Source organism: Parasteatoda tepidariorum, chromosome 6, assembly GCF_043381705.1.
Source record: "Parasteatoda tepidariorum isolate YZ-2023 chromosome 6, CAS_Ptep_4.0, whole genome shotgun sequence".
Lineage (NCBI taxonomy): Eukaryota > Metazoa > Arthropoda > Arachnida > Araneae > Theridiidae > Parasteatoda > Parasteatoda tepidariorum.
In genome coordinates this window covers 54,592,136-54,607,641 of record NC_092209.1, presented here as the reverse complement: position 1 = coordinate 54,607,641, position 15,506 = coordinate 54,592,136, and the positions used below count along the sequence as shown (strand labels likewise).

Below are 15,506 nucleotides of genomic sequence, written 5' to 3'. Positions count from 1 at the left end.
CGTCGCGCAAGTAAGAAGAGTATCGGAGATCAAAATTCTATCGAAATTATTTATTGCTATTTTTTATGTGTAGGTAATTACACTGGCTGTTTAAAATACAATATAATACATTCAATAATAAGGTTCCTGTTTTACTATCGAATTATTACAATGTTATGATATGTATGACTAATATACTTTGATTAGTAGAGAAGCTTTGAAATAATATTCAATATCCTTCGGTAAAGAATTAGAAGTTCATTCGATTAAGAGAGAACAAATACATAGGAAACAATACTTTCTTTTTCAACAATAGCAATCATGATGCGTAAATAAATGCAAGTACAAAATTGTACTTTTGTGTACGGAATCCTTATAACTTCTTTTACAAATTGCCGTTTTATCTCATTCAATTTCGTATGAAAAACTCCTTTGGTAATAATAATGCCTTACTTGTTGCCAGTGTAACGATTGTTTAAATGGCAATAACAGATGCTTGAAAAGATATAAGTGCAAAATTGTACTTTATGTATAAAACTCATATAATTTCTAAACTTATAAAACAATCGTCTAAGAAATTGTTTCATTTAATCCAGGGTGAAAAAATGCATCGGAAAAAATGCCTCACTAGTCTATATAGAAGACATTTAATTCTCCCCCTCAAATCAACCCTATTACCGTCAAAAAATAAACGCAATGATGGCAGATTTCAGGCATCATGTGTAAAGACATAACACAGTTTTTTTATGAAAAAAAATTTTGGTTATTATATTTTTCGAAGGAAACGTCTAATTTTATTGGACTAAAGATTACAATTCTGAAACACATAAACGGTCTTATGAAATGGTGGCAAGAGATGAGAGAAATTTTTCATTTGGATTGTATAATTAGGGCATATAATTAGCTATAAAAATTATAATTGCTTAGTCATGCTAAGAAATACAACAAAATTATCTTTTTTCAAAATAATTTCATAACAAATATTTAAAGGAAGGTGGAGTTTTTAGTTTTCATTTTGTTTATTCTTGTTTTGATTTTGTTAAAAAAAATATATAAACCCTCTCCATGCATGGATATGATGAATTAAATGGTACACCCTTTTATTCAATAACTTTTCAAAGCATGGTTTCACTTAGAAAGTATGACTTTCGAAAACATCACTGTTATATTTATTTCCCTTTAAATTTTTTTAATTTCATCTTAACCTAATTAATTTAGCCTATGTTACAATATATGTTATCATAAAAAGAAATTATAAATAATTTTCTTAGTCGTGAACATTTACAAACTTTATTCTTTCTTCACTTAAAAGCTAAGTTGACACTTTTTGATACGTTAATTACTATACTTCATTAAAGTTAATAAACGTTTAACACTATAAAAAAGGATGACTCAAAATTATTCAAAGACGCATCAAAATGGCTCTGATATAAACATAGTCAAATTTGAAAACCCCATATGCTCATGATTGAGCATACACAAAATCGAAATAGTTCTGAGAAGCCACATTCATTTGTAAACATGGCGGTGAGATAGGAAAGTTTTGATTACAGATTTGAAGACATTCTTTATCTGTAAAATATAAGTTTGGAATGAAATTAAAAGTTCAGTAAATTTTTGTCTGAATCGTTTTTCTTTTCGAATATTTGATTATTATGAACTATTTGAGTTTGCACTTTGTCATATTTGAAGATGATGAGTTAATTTTCTATGATGTGTCTCTTTTAAGACTAATCAATTTTGAGCATATAACTTATGTTCAAAAACGAGCCCATGAGCTTTTCAAATTCACTATATTTGTTTCGGAGTTTTTTTTATACATTTTGACTCATTTTTTTACAGTCAAGTAGTGATTTAACATAGCTTCGGGAGGTCTTGATTTAATCTAAAAGACTTCTGAAAACAGAAATTACTTTATTATAATCTATTTTTAAATAACACAACAGTGGTCTTCAAATTTATGCTAATGTAATTAATTCTCAATACTATTTTAGTATCAATAAATAAAATATTTCTACTTTTTTGTAGTGAAAGATTTCAAATAATTTATAAAATATCGCATGATTTCCGAGATCTTCTTACGCTAATTTAAACTTATCATTGCTAGTAAACTTGACGTTAGCACAGTAGCACAGTAAACTTATCGTATACTGTGAGTTCAATCATACTCTACATTGTCAAAAAGTTTTGGATTTGGTTTGACCTTAAAATCGAGTAAATTTTCTGAAAGCGTAATACAAGGTCAAGCTAAGCCATTTTGACGTGCAAATTAAGTCATCTTATGCTTGCATATGCTGTACTATGGATAAACATAAACCAAAATATGGTTTAATTTAACATTTCATTAAGGTTGTATTAAAGTTGAACTGCATGATGGTTAAAAGTATCAATATTATGATTCAAAGTTACACTAATTTTTTGAGAGCATAATACATATAGCTTCTTAAACTATGAAACGCATAATCAAAACTTCTTAAACTAGGAGTCCTGCATTATAACCCATTTTTTGTACTGTAGAAAATATTCAATGAAAAATTTACCAACTCTCAACCTTAAAAAAACTTCTCTATGAAATATAGAAGTTAAGATTATAAGGTAATATTATGAAATAAAGAAATGGTACTTTAAGGAAAGAATTGGGAAAAGCTAAAGTTACGAAATAAAGAATTGGTACCAGGTCAAGGAGATTGACCTGGTCTCAGGAAGATCTCGAGATCGAGTCCCACTTCAGGCATGGTTGTAATTTATTTCTCTATTCTGACAGCCCTGCTTGCATTATTCGATAGTCATTAATCCAACTATATGTCCAACTATATATCTTAAATAAAGGGATTATTAGGAGAGTTAAATACTTTAGGCACTATAAGATTTTTTATTTTTGTGAAAAATAGAATGACGAAAAAAAATTTTTTTTAATTTTGGTGAAATTCATTTTATTTGAGAAGTAACGATAGTTAATTCATCACTTTGACAAAAAAGTTTTGCTTGGAGCATATAGTAGGAAACGGTTTCGTCAGAAACGAAGAAAGTTTCGTGATATTTAAGTATCCAATTTTTCAGTGCATTATGCTGTAGTGCTCATGATGAAGATAACATCATTAACAGCCTTTCCACAATATTATTATTATTATTATTATTATTATTATTATCGTTATTATTATTATTATTATTATTGTCGTTATTGTTATTATTATTATTATCATTAATATTTATAAAGGTAGGGTGGCTTAACATTTTTAGTTTGGAAAGTGTTTCATACGCAGTGCATTTTTATACCCTACATAAGTAACTAAAACACAAGAAATAAATAGAAAACATTGAAATTGCATGAAGAAATTTATTAAACAGATATATCAACAGAGATTCAAGATTAAATAATGTACAAGAACATAACAAGATTTGAATTCTAGGAGATTTGTGATTTTTGTATAAACACATTTGTTTTCTTTTACAAAATGACTAGAATTATAATGAAGAAATATTTGACTAGAACAAAACATAGAGTTAAATTGTAAACATCACAAACCTATAGTCAAGAAATTCTTAACAAAAATATCACTTTTTGTTGTATAATAATAAGAGAAATAAAGCATAAGAAATCAGAAGAAACAATTAGTGAAAGAGAGAAATAAACAATGGAATACGTGTGCAATGCAAAGCCTGTAAACAGTGTTTTTTACAGTCTTAAAGCATGACATAAAAACCATTTATTCGGTTGGATTAGCTTTTCAGATTTGCACTTTTAACTTAATGTGTAATAATAAGAACGATAATTTTTCAAGCCAGAATTTCCGGTATACCGTAATATATTATAAACGGAAAAATTACCAGATGAATGGTTCAATTACTGTATATTTTGATTGTATAGACCAGAATTGTGTTCCTGTTTTTTTACCAGGAATGCCATTACCATGGAGTACGGTATTTTTACTAGTTATTTTGGTTCAATTTAACACTTAAAGTCGCTGCTAATTTTTTGCATATTAATGTTCAAAGTATCGATATTATGGTTCAACGTCTACGTTGAACCATAATATCCACACAAATTTGTCTGAGAGAGTAGATTTTCTTTTAAAATCATTAAAATATTAAACAAATCACAGTTTGAACGAGATTGTATTCATGCTAAAACTGAGGGCAAACTGCCGAGAAACAAAACTGCAAACTGCCGAGAACAATTGCTAGACTTGCTGCAGTGATAATTGTAGACGCATAGAAAGTGACGAAGGCCATTTGCAAACGGCAGGGTTTTCGAATAAGCTTACGGTATGCATAACTATTTTTTTTTTCTAAAAGCGTAGTTAGCAGGCTTTGCAACTGAATGAATCCCTTATTACTTGAAATAAAAAAAATTCTTACAGAAGAAATATTTTTCAATCACTTTAAGAATAGGTGGAGTAAAATAATCATGAAATAGTATTTTTATTTTCAATTTACTTAATTAAGATTTAAAGTTTTCGGTTTAAATTTAAAAATACATCGCATTACGTTTTAAGTAATATTTTTATTGAATAATTATTGTGTAACATGCATTTTTAGCATATTTTTTATGAAATAATTCTCTTAAAAAGAGGGGGATACGATTATACAATAAAGTAAAAATTTTATACAAGAAAAAAAAATATACAAGAAAAAATAGTTCTAAACTGGTTTTATTGGTCAATAATTTTTTAATAAGTTAAAAATATTTAGCACAATTTTGTTTTAAGTGAAATGCACCAAATTTATTTTATAAAAAATGTTAAGAGACTGTAATGAATTTTAACAGAATTAGAAATTTTAATAGATGCTACGAGGTTATTTTGCAGCTTAAAGAAACTTAATGGTACCGCAATGAAAATTTAATTTTCCTTAAAATATATTTATATCTGTCTTATTAATTGGAAAAGAAAAACTAAATTTTAAGCTCTTTAACTTCGAGCAATTTAATCATCGCTAAAAAATGAATAAAAATATATGTATATACTTCCTACTACTATTTTTATCGCAATTATATCTAAAAAAAAAACTACTAGTAATTTATTGCAAAAGAAAAATTTAATACAGTGTTTTGCAAGAAAGGAACTTTGTTTAAAAAGTTAAAGAGCATCTTGGTAGTAGAAAAGAATTTCCAAAAGTATTGGATGCTTGTTTTTTCTTCATTATCCAATACAGTAGAAAGACTTTAACCTACGTATTTTTCTTTTCCCTTTTTAGAATTAATTATTCCAGCGCATATTAACAAATTGAAATTAATCAAAAAAGCCAATCATAGTTTATCGGAATTACATTTACATGTTGTAAGGAAATCGAGATGCTTATAGCGCAATAGAGTAAGGTTCTTTTTGAGGAATTTTTAAATTTCAGTGACCGTAAGTGTTATTAAAGCTTGCGGTTTTATCAATATTTCAAACAATAAAACAAATATTGAAAAATAAAACAATCATGCCACTATAGCAATTAACATATCTAACATTCCAATTAGATAATGAGATTATTGCAATCTTGCAACTAATGAAAACATTGCAAATAAGGTTTTACTCCTGCAATTAATGATAATATTTTGCAATTGTAAATAAAAGATTACAAAATATGAATTTGTATTTAGACTTCGTACTCTTTTAGCAGTATTTTATATTAATTGTTAAAAGTATATATTGTAAACCTATAATTAATATTTCACCATTGCAATTAATGCAAATAATCTTGTTTTTCTTAAATTAATGTTACTATTATTGCAATAAATAATAAACATTTCTATTATGCATTCAAATTTGAAAAAGAAAATGGCAATATCACATGCATTGCAATCTTGAAATTATAGTTTCGAAATCTAGAAAATAATACAACTAATATTACAATCTTGCAATAAATTTAATCAATATTACAATCCCGAATGAGGATCTGATATTGCGATCTTCTCAGTCCATATTGCAATCACGTCAATGCTGTTTAGATTTAAATATAACTGTCAACGTTTTTAATAACACTAAATTGCCTTTCATTCCAACTCCCTTGAACATATACCAAACTTCAATAAAACTCCTTTAGCACTAAATTTTGGGAATAATCCATAGAAATCACTGTACAACCCGAATTAATCCTCTTTCTTGGAGTTGAAGTTCAATCCGTAGCCATCAAGGTTCTTACGATCTTCCGTATCATTCCAAATAGATATTCCAACAAAAAGAATAAATTTTTTTCTAAAGATATTTTTTGTATCAGTCAGAACTGCTCTGTTGTTGAGTGCCGTTATTAAGAATAGCAGATTGAAGCAAGGCTTCTGAATGTTCTCGAGCTTTCCGTCGGAGGTCTGTGACACTTGTCGATGTCGGGTCGGGTGAAGGGCTTTCTGATGTCACCATGGATGACGTCATGGGTTTTGGAAGACAACACGCGCAGAAGGGAAATGCTGAAGAAAAAAACAAGAAAACGAATGAAAATCTGTAAAATAAATATTGAAATGCATATATCAATGTTAATGAAATGTGATAAAGATGTACTTTAATTTCTTATCAATAAATCCAAAAGTTTAGTGGTAAATTACTTTCAATACTTTCCTTGAACTATAGTTGTACTGGGTCACTGGTCTACCCAGTACAATTCATTTACATTTTTATTGCTTTGGTACATGGACACTGTTTTGTCACACACTTATTAAGAGGACACTATACCACGTGAGAAACTTATCGTCGCAAACTCTTTTTATCCTCCATTACTAATGAAGAAGGAAAAGTGAGTTCTGGCAAACCTAGAGCAAGTCATGAAGTTTAAATTTCAAAAAATAAAATTTCAAAATATCAAAATGCAAACAAATTATTGAAAGAGAACTTTTCTATTGCGTAATCTTAAGTTATCCTCTCATAATTTATTTTTATTTTGATATTTAAAAAATTTCCTTTCAGTATTTGAAACTTTGTGACTTACTCTAGGTTTGTCTGAACTCATTTTTTTCCATACTTCAAATTACAAATTAGAAGAAGTGAAAGGAAATTTGCGATGAAAAGTTTCTCCCTTGGTATGGTGTCCTCTTAAATATCAAGTTGCATGGCAAACTATTGATTTCTGAATCAAACTACTTTAACTATCAAGTTACTTTGAGTAAACTTCAACAAAACTTCCTAAACCTAACAATATTTTTTCATTGAATAAAAATAAAAATTTATAGGTGAATATTAATATTTATAGGTGAATAGGAGGTACATTAAAGAGGATGAAAAGAAAACAGTTCCTAATCCGAAATGAATTCGAGTCTTGAGAGTAACAATTCCGAGAAACAAAGGACAAACAAAAAAGTGATTGCCTTTCCGAAAGTTAAATATTGCTTCAATTGAGTGTAACGATAAAAGAATTAATTTCATGCTTTATATAAAGTAAAAGCCTCCAACAACCTTCTCTCTATATATATATTGTTTTTTTTTTCTTTCTATTTTTACCTGCCGACTGGACTATGTAGGGATGAGGGGACTGGCCTTACATCAGAAAGGTTCTGAGTTCGATTCCCAGGCATGTTCTTTCATTCTCTGTACTATCTGTCCTTACTGTGGGAGCAACATTGGCCCACCTAATAAGGTGCTCCTGAAAGAGTGGTCAACAAATCTGCCCTTCAGATGTCTGTATGACGAAAGGTCATTCCCCAGAAGGGCATTGGGAAAAAAATATTTTCTTACCCTGATTCATAGCTTTTCATAATCATTAAATAATCATTAATTGTAGAATAGAATTAATAAAATCTTAAACTAAGTGATTTCCTATGATTATTTAACTTTTGAGCTTAAGCCTCTTCGAAAAGAAATTGAAGTAACATGAGCAGAGGCTATATGATTACATATAAATTAACTTATCGTTCTGGCTAATAAATTAAACGCCTACAAAATTTCTCAGTCCACTCTCATAATAAATATAAATAGTTTATACTATCTATAACACTACCATTCAACCCCGTCTATTTTACCTACTGCGATTATTTTCTTTCTCTTTTATATCCGCTGATAATGCTTGTATTTATGTTATCTTCGCTATTTTGCCACATTTCGATCATGATTGTCGTGGTTTAGATCTTCTCAGGTTTAGAAATATGTGATTGAATTGAAACTTTCGAAGTTTTATCTTTTTATTAATAATAACTTATTAGATATGCTTGTCGTGGTTGCAGGAAATGGTTTTTTGAAAAGTCATATCCGCGTAATAAATGAACAACTTATATAAAAACAATTTTTAAATTTATAACAAAAAAACAAGACAGTAAAAGCTATAAATCTTATGACAAAATATCAAAGTATTTATTTTTTAAAAAAGCTGTTTTCAATAAATTTCTTTAGAATTTGACTTTAGTTTTCCTATGTAACACAAGTCAGTTTTTTTTAATCAATTATATCAACATCGATTACTCTCGCATCAAGTGGCAGGTATAACAATAAATAATCTAAGTATCATTGTGATATCACAATGATATCTAAATGTAAATAAATATTCAACAATCCATATACTGTATGGTATACGTACATAGTTCCACTGACCTTTGAAGGGCAGGCTTGTAGGAGTAAATTGATGGCTGAGGTGGTGCGGAAAGTACATAGGAGGTAGAGGAAAGCGTCCTTGGTTGGCAGGATTCATCATGCTTTCCATACAGGCTTGACTGCTTAGGGGACCCCTGTACACATACATTTAAGGAACCAATTAATAAACATTATTCATTTTATTAATTATTATTGTTAATTGCACATACTTTATATTATTACTTTTATTATTTTATCATTATTACTTTTCAATAATTGCAATATCTAGAAAATGTCCAGTTTCATTCTATTTTTCAATTCTATTATATTATTCTATTTTTCAATTATATTCTATTATTCTACTTTTCAATTATATTCTATTATCCTATTTTTCAATTCTATTTTTCAATTCTATTCTATATCCAATTTTATTCTATTTTTCAATTCTTTTCTATTATTCATGTTGGTGCAAACGAAAATTTAGAGTTTGTATATTTAACTTAAAACAAGAAAAAACTATCGAAAACAAGAAAAAAACGACTAGAATATTGAATCAGAAATTTTCTGAGCAAATTATTCTCTAATGATTAAAGTAATAATTCATGAAATTGTTATTGATCATTTGACATTAGAGGAGAGAATTGCTGATTATTTTCTAAATTTTGATAGAAAAAAAATTTGATTTTGTTCGTTATTCATTTGTGATAGCGATTACTTTTGTATTTGAATTAAGTTTGAATGAAGAGGAAGAACTGATTTCGCTTTCGAATAATCGAGATTCAACTTTGAAATATTCGAAAGAATCAATTAATTCATTTTGGATTAGAAGCAACTATCCCATGATAGCCAAAAAAAGTCATAAAAATATTATTGCAATTTTCTACATCTTATTTGCGTGAATTTGCATTTTCAATATTATCCAACATAAAAATGAAAAATAAATTGAGACTGTTAAATATTGAAGACGATATGAGAATAGCATTGACATTTTTACGACTAAATATAAATGAAATTATCGAAAACCATTAAGCTCAAATTTCTCATTAAAAATATTCCTATTATCAACTTGTAATTAATCCCTTAATAAACGTACTCTTGTTTTTGTAGTACATATTATTTTATTTTACATTTTAAATTATTATCATAACTCTTAATTATTATTATAACTATTTTACACTGTGTATTATACGTAAGTAAACAACTTATTTTTTTCATTGTGTGCCGGCAAATTTCGAAATCGATAAAAGTGTGCCGCAATTAAAAAACGGAAAAAGAAGAAAAGAAGAAAAGAAAAAAGAAGAAAAAAGTTGAAAATTACTGCTGCAATCAAATTTGGCGATTGTCTTCTTCTTTTTTTAAAGGTTTGTTTTTTACTCTAGCCAAATGAGTAGAGTATTGTATTTATGCAATTTGCAAACATTAGAGTAAAAAAAAATATTTGTTGTGTCTTAATATATCTATCTTACTTTGTTAAATGAAATAAATAATAATGTTTTTAAAAAAAAAAGGATTACAATATTCTGAGCAAATAAATATGGAATGCATTTTTGAAATTATCTTCATCCATTTTAGTTTTTTTGCATTATAATTTTCAAGTCACGTTGAAAATAATGGCCAATTTTATTATCTAAAATGTAATTGTAAAATATTGGTACATTTTAAGGTTAGGAAAAAAAACTATCTTTGGTAAAAGTGTTGCGGAAAAAAAACATTCTTAAACATTTTTAAAATTAAAATTCCTTTAATAGTTCATCCGCCGATCTGATAGAGGCCTCAATTCTCATGTGGTTTCTATTTCTATGTTCAGCAGTTAAATTTATATCTGAGTCATATCAATTATTGATTACGCCGAAATGTTCAAAAACAATAACTGTAAACTGTAACTGTCTATAGGTTTTGAATAAACTAAGAAAAGTTTTTACTCTTGATTTGTGAATGTTTTTCTAACCATCAATGCAATTCCTTTATTAAAAATCTCAACATAAGTAAATCAATAAAACTGGTTCATTTATAGAAAAATATATCTTATAGAATAAAGTTTTTAATGACGATCTAATTTTAATTGTATGTAGCTGAAATACTTTCCATATAATTTTTTGGGGGAAAATAATTATTCTTTTAATTGAAATTATATGATGATGTAAACATTTTGTTACATGCTTTTTTGAAGTTATTGATCTTTTTAAAAATGTGATTGTATTAACGTAAACATTCCTTGCGTTCCTAAATTGTAAAGTCAGCTAGAAACGAGACTAACATCTATGCAATCATATGGTGCTTTTAACCATTCATTTATTTCATCTGCTCCTTTTATTGATTTTTTTGATGATTCAGCAATAATTGAACTATATTTCGTTAATATTGGGAATTATTTCGTCACGAAATTTTGTGATTTTGTGAAGAAATGGGAACTCTCAAATCTATGATGAAAATTTTTCCTCAATTCGAAACCTCATCCTAGTGCTTTGAGGGATATTTTTAACTGGAATGAAGGAACTATGATGAAGACTAGACGATCGAAAATGATATAATAATGAAATAAATCTACCGGCCTGTACTACGTTGGACTAATATCTGGAAAATTTGACGTTAAATCTCGCTTCGGTCTAAGTTATCTCTATGTTTTATTTGTATTTTTTGTGTTATAACGATCACTTTGGTTCAGCTATTTGATGCCAACGATTAAGTGAGTATTATAAAAGTTAAGTGCATTAGGCACTATGAGTTTTTTCTTTCTTTCCTTTTTTTCTTTCTTTCTTTCTTTNTTTTTTTTTTTTTTTTTTTTTTTTTTTTTTTTTTTTTTTTTTTGGTAAACAATAACTTGTACAAAATATTTTTCTTACTGTTGACGAAAATCGTTTCTTTGACGAAATTACGATAGTTATTTCGTCACTTTGACGAAATGTTCGCTTGGAGTATATATCAAAAAATGGTTTCGTCAAATACCGAAGAAGGTTTTGACGAAAAAGTTACAGTGTGCTCAATTTTTCAACAAAATTACTTCTCGATCCATTACTTAAATTTAAATTTTAAAAAATTAACCAAAGCTTTATTTTTTAGTATGCGTTTTTAATAAGAAATGAAGAATTTTAACCAATAAATAGGAACTAATATATAAAATTGGTCCAACATCTTTGCATTTAACACCATTATGGCAGTAATGAATCATAAAGTTAATAACCAACCTAAATATTACTTAAGACATTATACAATACCAAGATATAAAAATTGTGTTATCTTGCGTATATTCCTTTAGGGAATTATTCTTGCTTGGAGCAACATAATTGTTTAATACATCGCAGTGGAATTAATGATATTTTCGCGATCCATTAACAGCCATAAATATATTTCACGATATATGGTGTTCACGTCAATGCCTGAGCACGTGATCTCCAATTATTGTTACCTGACAAATGAAAATGTATTTATTCAAGTCGCTAACTGCATCTTTTAAGGCAAAAGAGCCGGGGGAAAATCTTCTCAAAAACTTTTCTTGTGTTGGGCGAATTGTAATGACACCTAGCAACGAGACTGGCGACAACTTAGAGAGAAAAGTACAACATAATCTCTTTGATTTCTATTAGCCAATGAAATGGCTTGCATAGAGGCAGAGAGAGAAAAGAGATCGAGAACATTAGCAAACTCACTCTCTTTTCTTCTCAACTCTCTAATTCCATTAGCCGAGTTTGCGCCTGAAGATCTCTTTTCTTTATGTTAACCTTTGGAATGTTTTATACATTTTCAGATAGAAGAATCTCTCTCAAAAGATTTCTCTTACCAAATCGGGTTGACAGCTGGCCCGGGTAAAACGTCACAACTAGAACCTCGACTTTCCATCAAATTTTAATTGGCTGTCCCCCTACCCCCGCTATCATCTGCCATTTTTAAAGGCAGACGATGGAATTTTCTTCCCAAGTTTTACTCTCCGACAGAATGGCAACACGATTATATCCGGAAGGAAAGGCGAGGAATTTTTAATTGAATCGAATTAAGACTTTGCACTCTTCTAACTCGATTCCGTTTTGTTTTCTTTAGCCATAAAGAAGTAAGATGCCTTCCTCTAATGAAGGCATTCCCTTTAAAGGTCGAAACAACATAATGGAATGTTTGGGAGAGGGTTAAAAAAAAGGGAAAGATTCCTCTTTGTGGTAATTAAAGGAAGTACAGAGTCGTAAATAACCCCCAATTAATTGAATTAAAACGCGAGTATTACGTTCACTTGGCTCCAAATGGATTTTTCATTAGTTAGTTTTCCCTTTAAAACTCGTTCTTCTTAAATTTTTGAATGGGAGTAAATAAGGGAAAAAGAAGATCGAATTGGCGACAGTGTACGAATATTTTCTTCGAGAACTTAAGAGAACCTATTTGCTTCGAGCTTTAAAAGAGCAACTATTTCAAATGAATATGTATATTAACTGTTTTTTTTTTCAATCTTATTTACAAGATGGCCATACTAGGTATTAAAAGAGGGTTTTTAATACAAATAAATTTGTTCTTCTGAAAGTTTAATCGAACCAATAAATAATTGAAAGATACATTGTCCATACATTTTAAGGATTGACCAAATGTTTGCGTCAAAACACTTTTTTATAATTTTTAATTAGTTTTTAAAATTAAAAGTACCAGCCATAATTTATAATAATATTTTATAGGCATATTTTTGTGTACTTTTCAATATTAAATAGTAAAAAAATATAATAAACTCTAGCTAGGTTTAGATATCTCTGGCATTACAATCAATTAGTGAAAAAAGGATCAACTATTTTTAAATAACTTCTTAGTTTAATGTCATCATTTATGATGTGACGTAGTGTCCTCTTTGATGTATTCTTTTGCTCAGCAACTCTTCTTTTAACAAGAATTTCAACCACGCTTTTTCAGACAATTTCGATTGAAAGTTATTTTCACCGAGCGCTGTTGGGTGTGGTTTTTAATACTGTTGATCTCAAAATGTCTTTAAATTCTTCTGAAAATTAATAAATAATTTGATATATAAATGTTTGAGAGCCGTAAAAATCTCTTACGCGCTCATCTTTTCTTGATACAAAGAAATGAAGAATGTAAATTTCTGTATGACGTTCACTTTACTATGTTTTCCCGTTGAAGCAGAATTTTTATTAAACATATTTTTCACACTTTTCTTCATTATTTTACATTAATTTAGGTCAAACTAATTGAAAAATATTATGATTAGAATTTTAATAATTTATAGTTATATCTATACAGCATGAACACCGGTGTCATTATGTATACGTTAAAGGCAAAACCTTTCAAACACGGCTCACTTCCAAACAATAATATTTCGAATTTGAACTTTTTTAGATCTAAGTGAAACAGTTATTCTTCATTGAAATTTCTTTAATTTACAAAATAACTTATTGATAATTTTTTAAATATGAAAAAAATTGAGATTTTAAAATACTTTTTCTCAATTTTTTAGAACAAATATCATTCCAATAACCAAACATATATTTTTAGTAACTATAAGACTGTTTATTACAAATAAGAAATACCAAAATATCTTTTTACTTGTAATTAGAGTATCAGAAAAAAATTTGTATAAAAGGGATATAAAATATAGATAAAATTGCCTTTACTGGGTCAAAGTATTAAAACTATGAATGCTATAACGTGGCAAAATGCGTTAAGGACTGCATTGCTTTTAAAAATAATCCCAACTATCTCCCGAAATGAAGTTTAAACTCATCTTCTGCATTTAAGCCAGATTATACGATCTCAAATGTGTGAATTTGAATTTATGACGCGATTTGATATTCTATATGATTCCCTAACTCTTTTAATTAATGTTCTCTATATAAAGCAGAATGTTCATGTGTGTATATACGTGTACGTACCGCATACATCTACGCAATTCTGAACCGATCCTCTGCAAATTTTTTGTACATACATTCGAAGACGCAGCGGACATTAACTGTTTACTTTAAAACTTCCTCCGATCATCGGTTCGAGTTTTACATTTTTAAAAAAGTGCTCATGATAGGATTTGATAAATATTTAATTAAATGAGTGATTTCGTTGCGTGCTACTAGACTCAATCAAAAATTTATTGATTAAATCATTCATTCACTTCAAAAATATTTAAATTGGAAATAACAATCAACATGCTTCAAGCGTTCAAAAACAGGCCCCCATTTTCAAATATTGCTATATGTGAATGAAAAGAAAAAAAAGTTATTTGAAATACAAAACGTACGCCAATGAAAAACGGAAAAATAAGAGTGAGAAACAAAGCTAGAAAAACCGTTGTTACCGAGAGAGAAAAAGGATGTTAAACAGAAGAAGAAAAACCACAGTAGCAGAGTTAGGTAAAATGCATTTCCGCGCGCTATGGAGAGGAAGTGAGGAAGTAATGTCGTTAACAAGGGAATCAGGATTCATATGAATAAAATAATGTTCCATCAGAATATGGTTCAAGCAATTTTATTATATTGATTAATATTGATTCACGGATTATTTGATTTTTCCCCCATATGACAAACGGCTATTCAGATAATTAATACTAATGCTTTCATCTGCTTACTTAGTATTTAAATAAAACGGTTAATAGTTTTCTATTAAGTCAGAAAAAATTATTTTTAATTTTATTCCTGTTATATTAATGGAAAAAGAATCCAACGAAAAGAACAAAAATTAAACAACCATTGCTTTTTTTTAAAAAAATTCAGACAGTTGTGAGTTTATGTAAAATAAATAATCGTCCGCTTAATCAGAATTATTTTGATTCATTTTTTCTTATTTTATCGGTAAACGAGATTTGAATGATAAGAATAAGAATAAAATATAATTTTTTTTGTCAATTTTTTCCATAGAGTCTTTAAATTAGTATTAACAACATAAATATTAACACCATATCCTATTTTTAAATTAAAAGGATAAATCTGTCTTCAAACATACGAGAATTAGAACAGGAGAGTTGACAGAACAGAAAGTAAATTCAAAAGCAGCATGACAAAAAGGCAACTTTCGTATAATTCCAATTTGATTTGAGGAGAATATATGTATATATATATATATATAGAGAGAGAGAGA

The 15,506-nt window shown here is 28.2% G+C and overlaps 1 protein-coding gene across 2 annotated transcripts in view; it reads right to left on the bottom strand.

Moving 5' to 3' along the window:
* Positions 1-3,296: 3,296 nt before the first annotated feature.
* The window catches only part of LOC107449984 (Dorsal root ganglia homeobox), an 87,880-nt gene continuing 75,670 nt past the window's right edge, over positions 3,297-15,506 (bottom strand). Inside the window, exons 7-8 of one of the 2 annotated variants that reach the window (XM_016065680.3) lie at positions 8,464-8,611; positions 3,297-6,370 (exon numbers count right to left, since the gene is read on the bottom strand). In XM_016065680.3, the coding sequence (XP_015921166.1) occupies positions 6,332-6,370; positions 8,464-8,611 (187 nt within the window). In that variant the 3' untranslated portion in view covers positions 3,297-6,331. The remainder of the gene's footprint in view (positions 6,371-8,463; positions 8,612-15,506) is intronic. The other variant, XM_016065679.3, reaches the window with a different exon arrangement.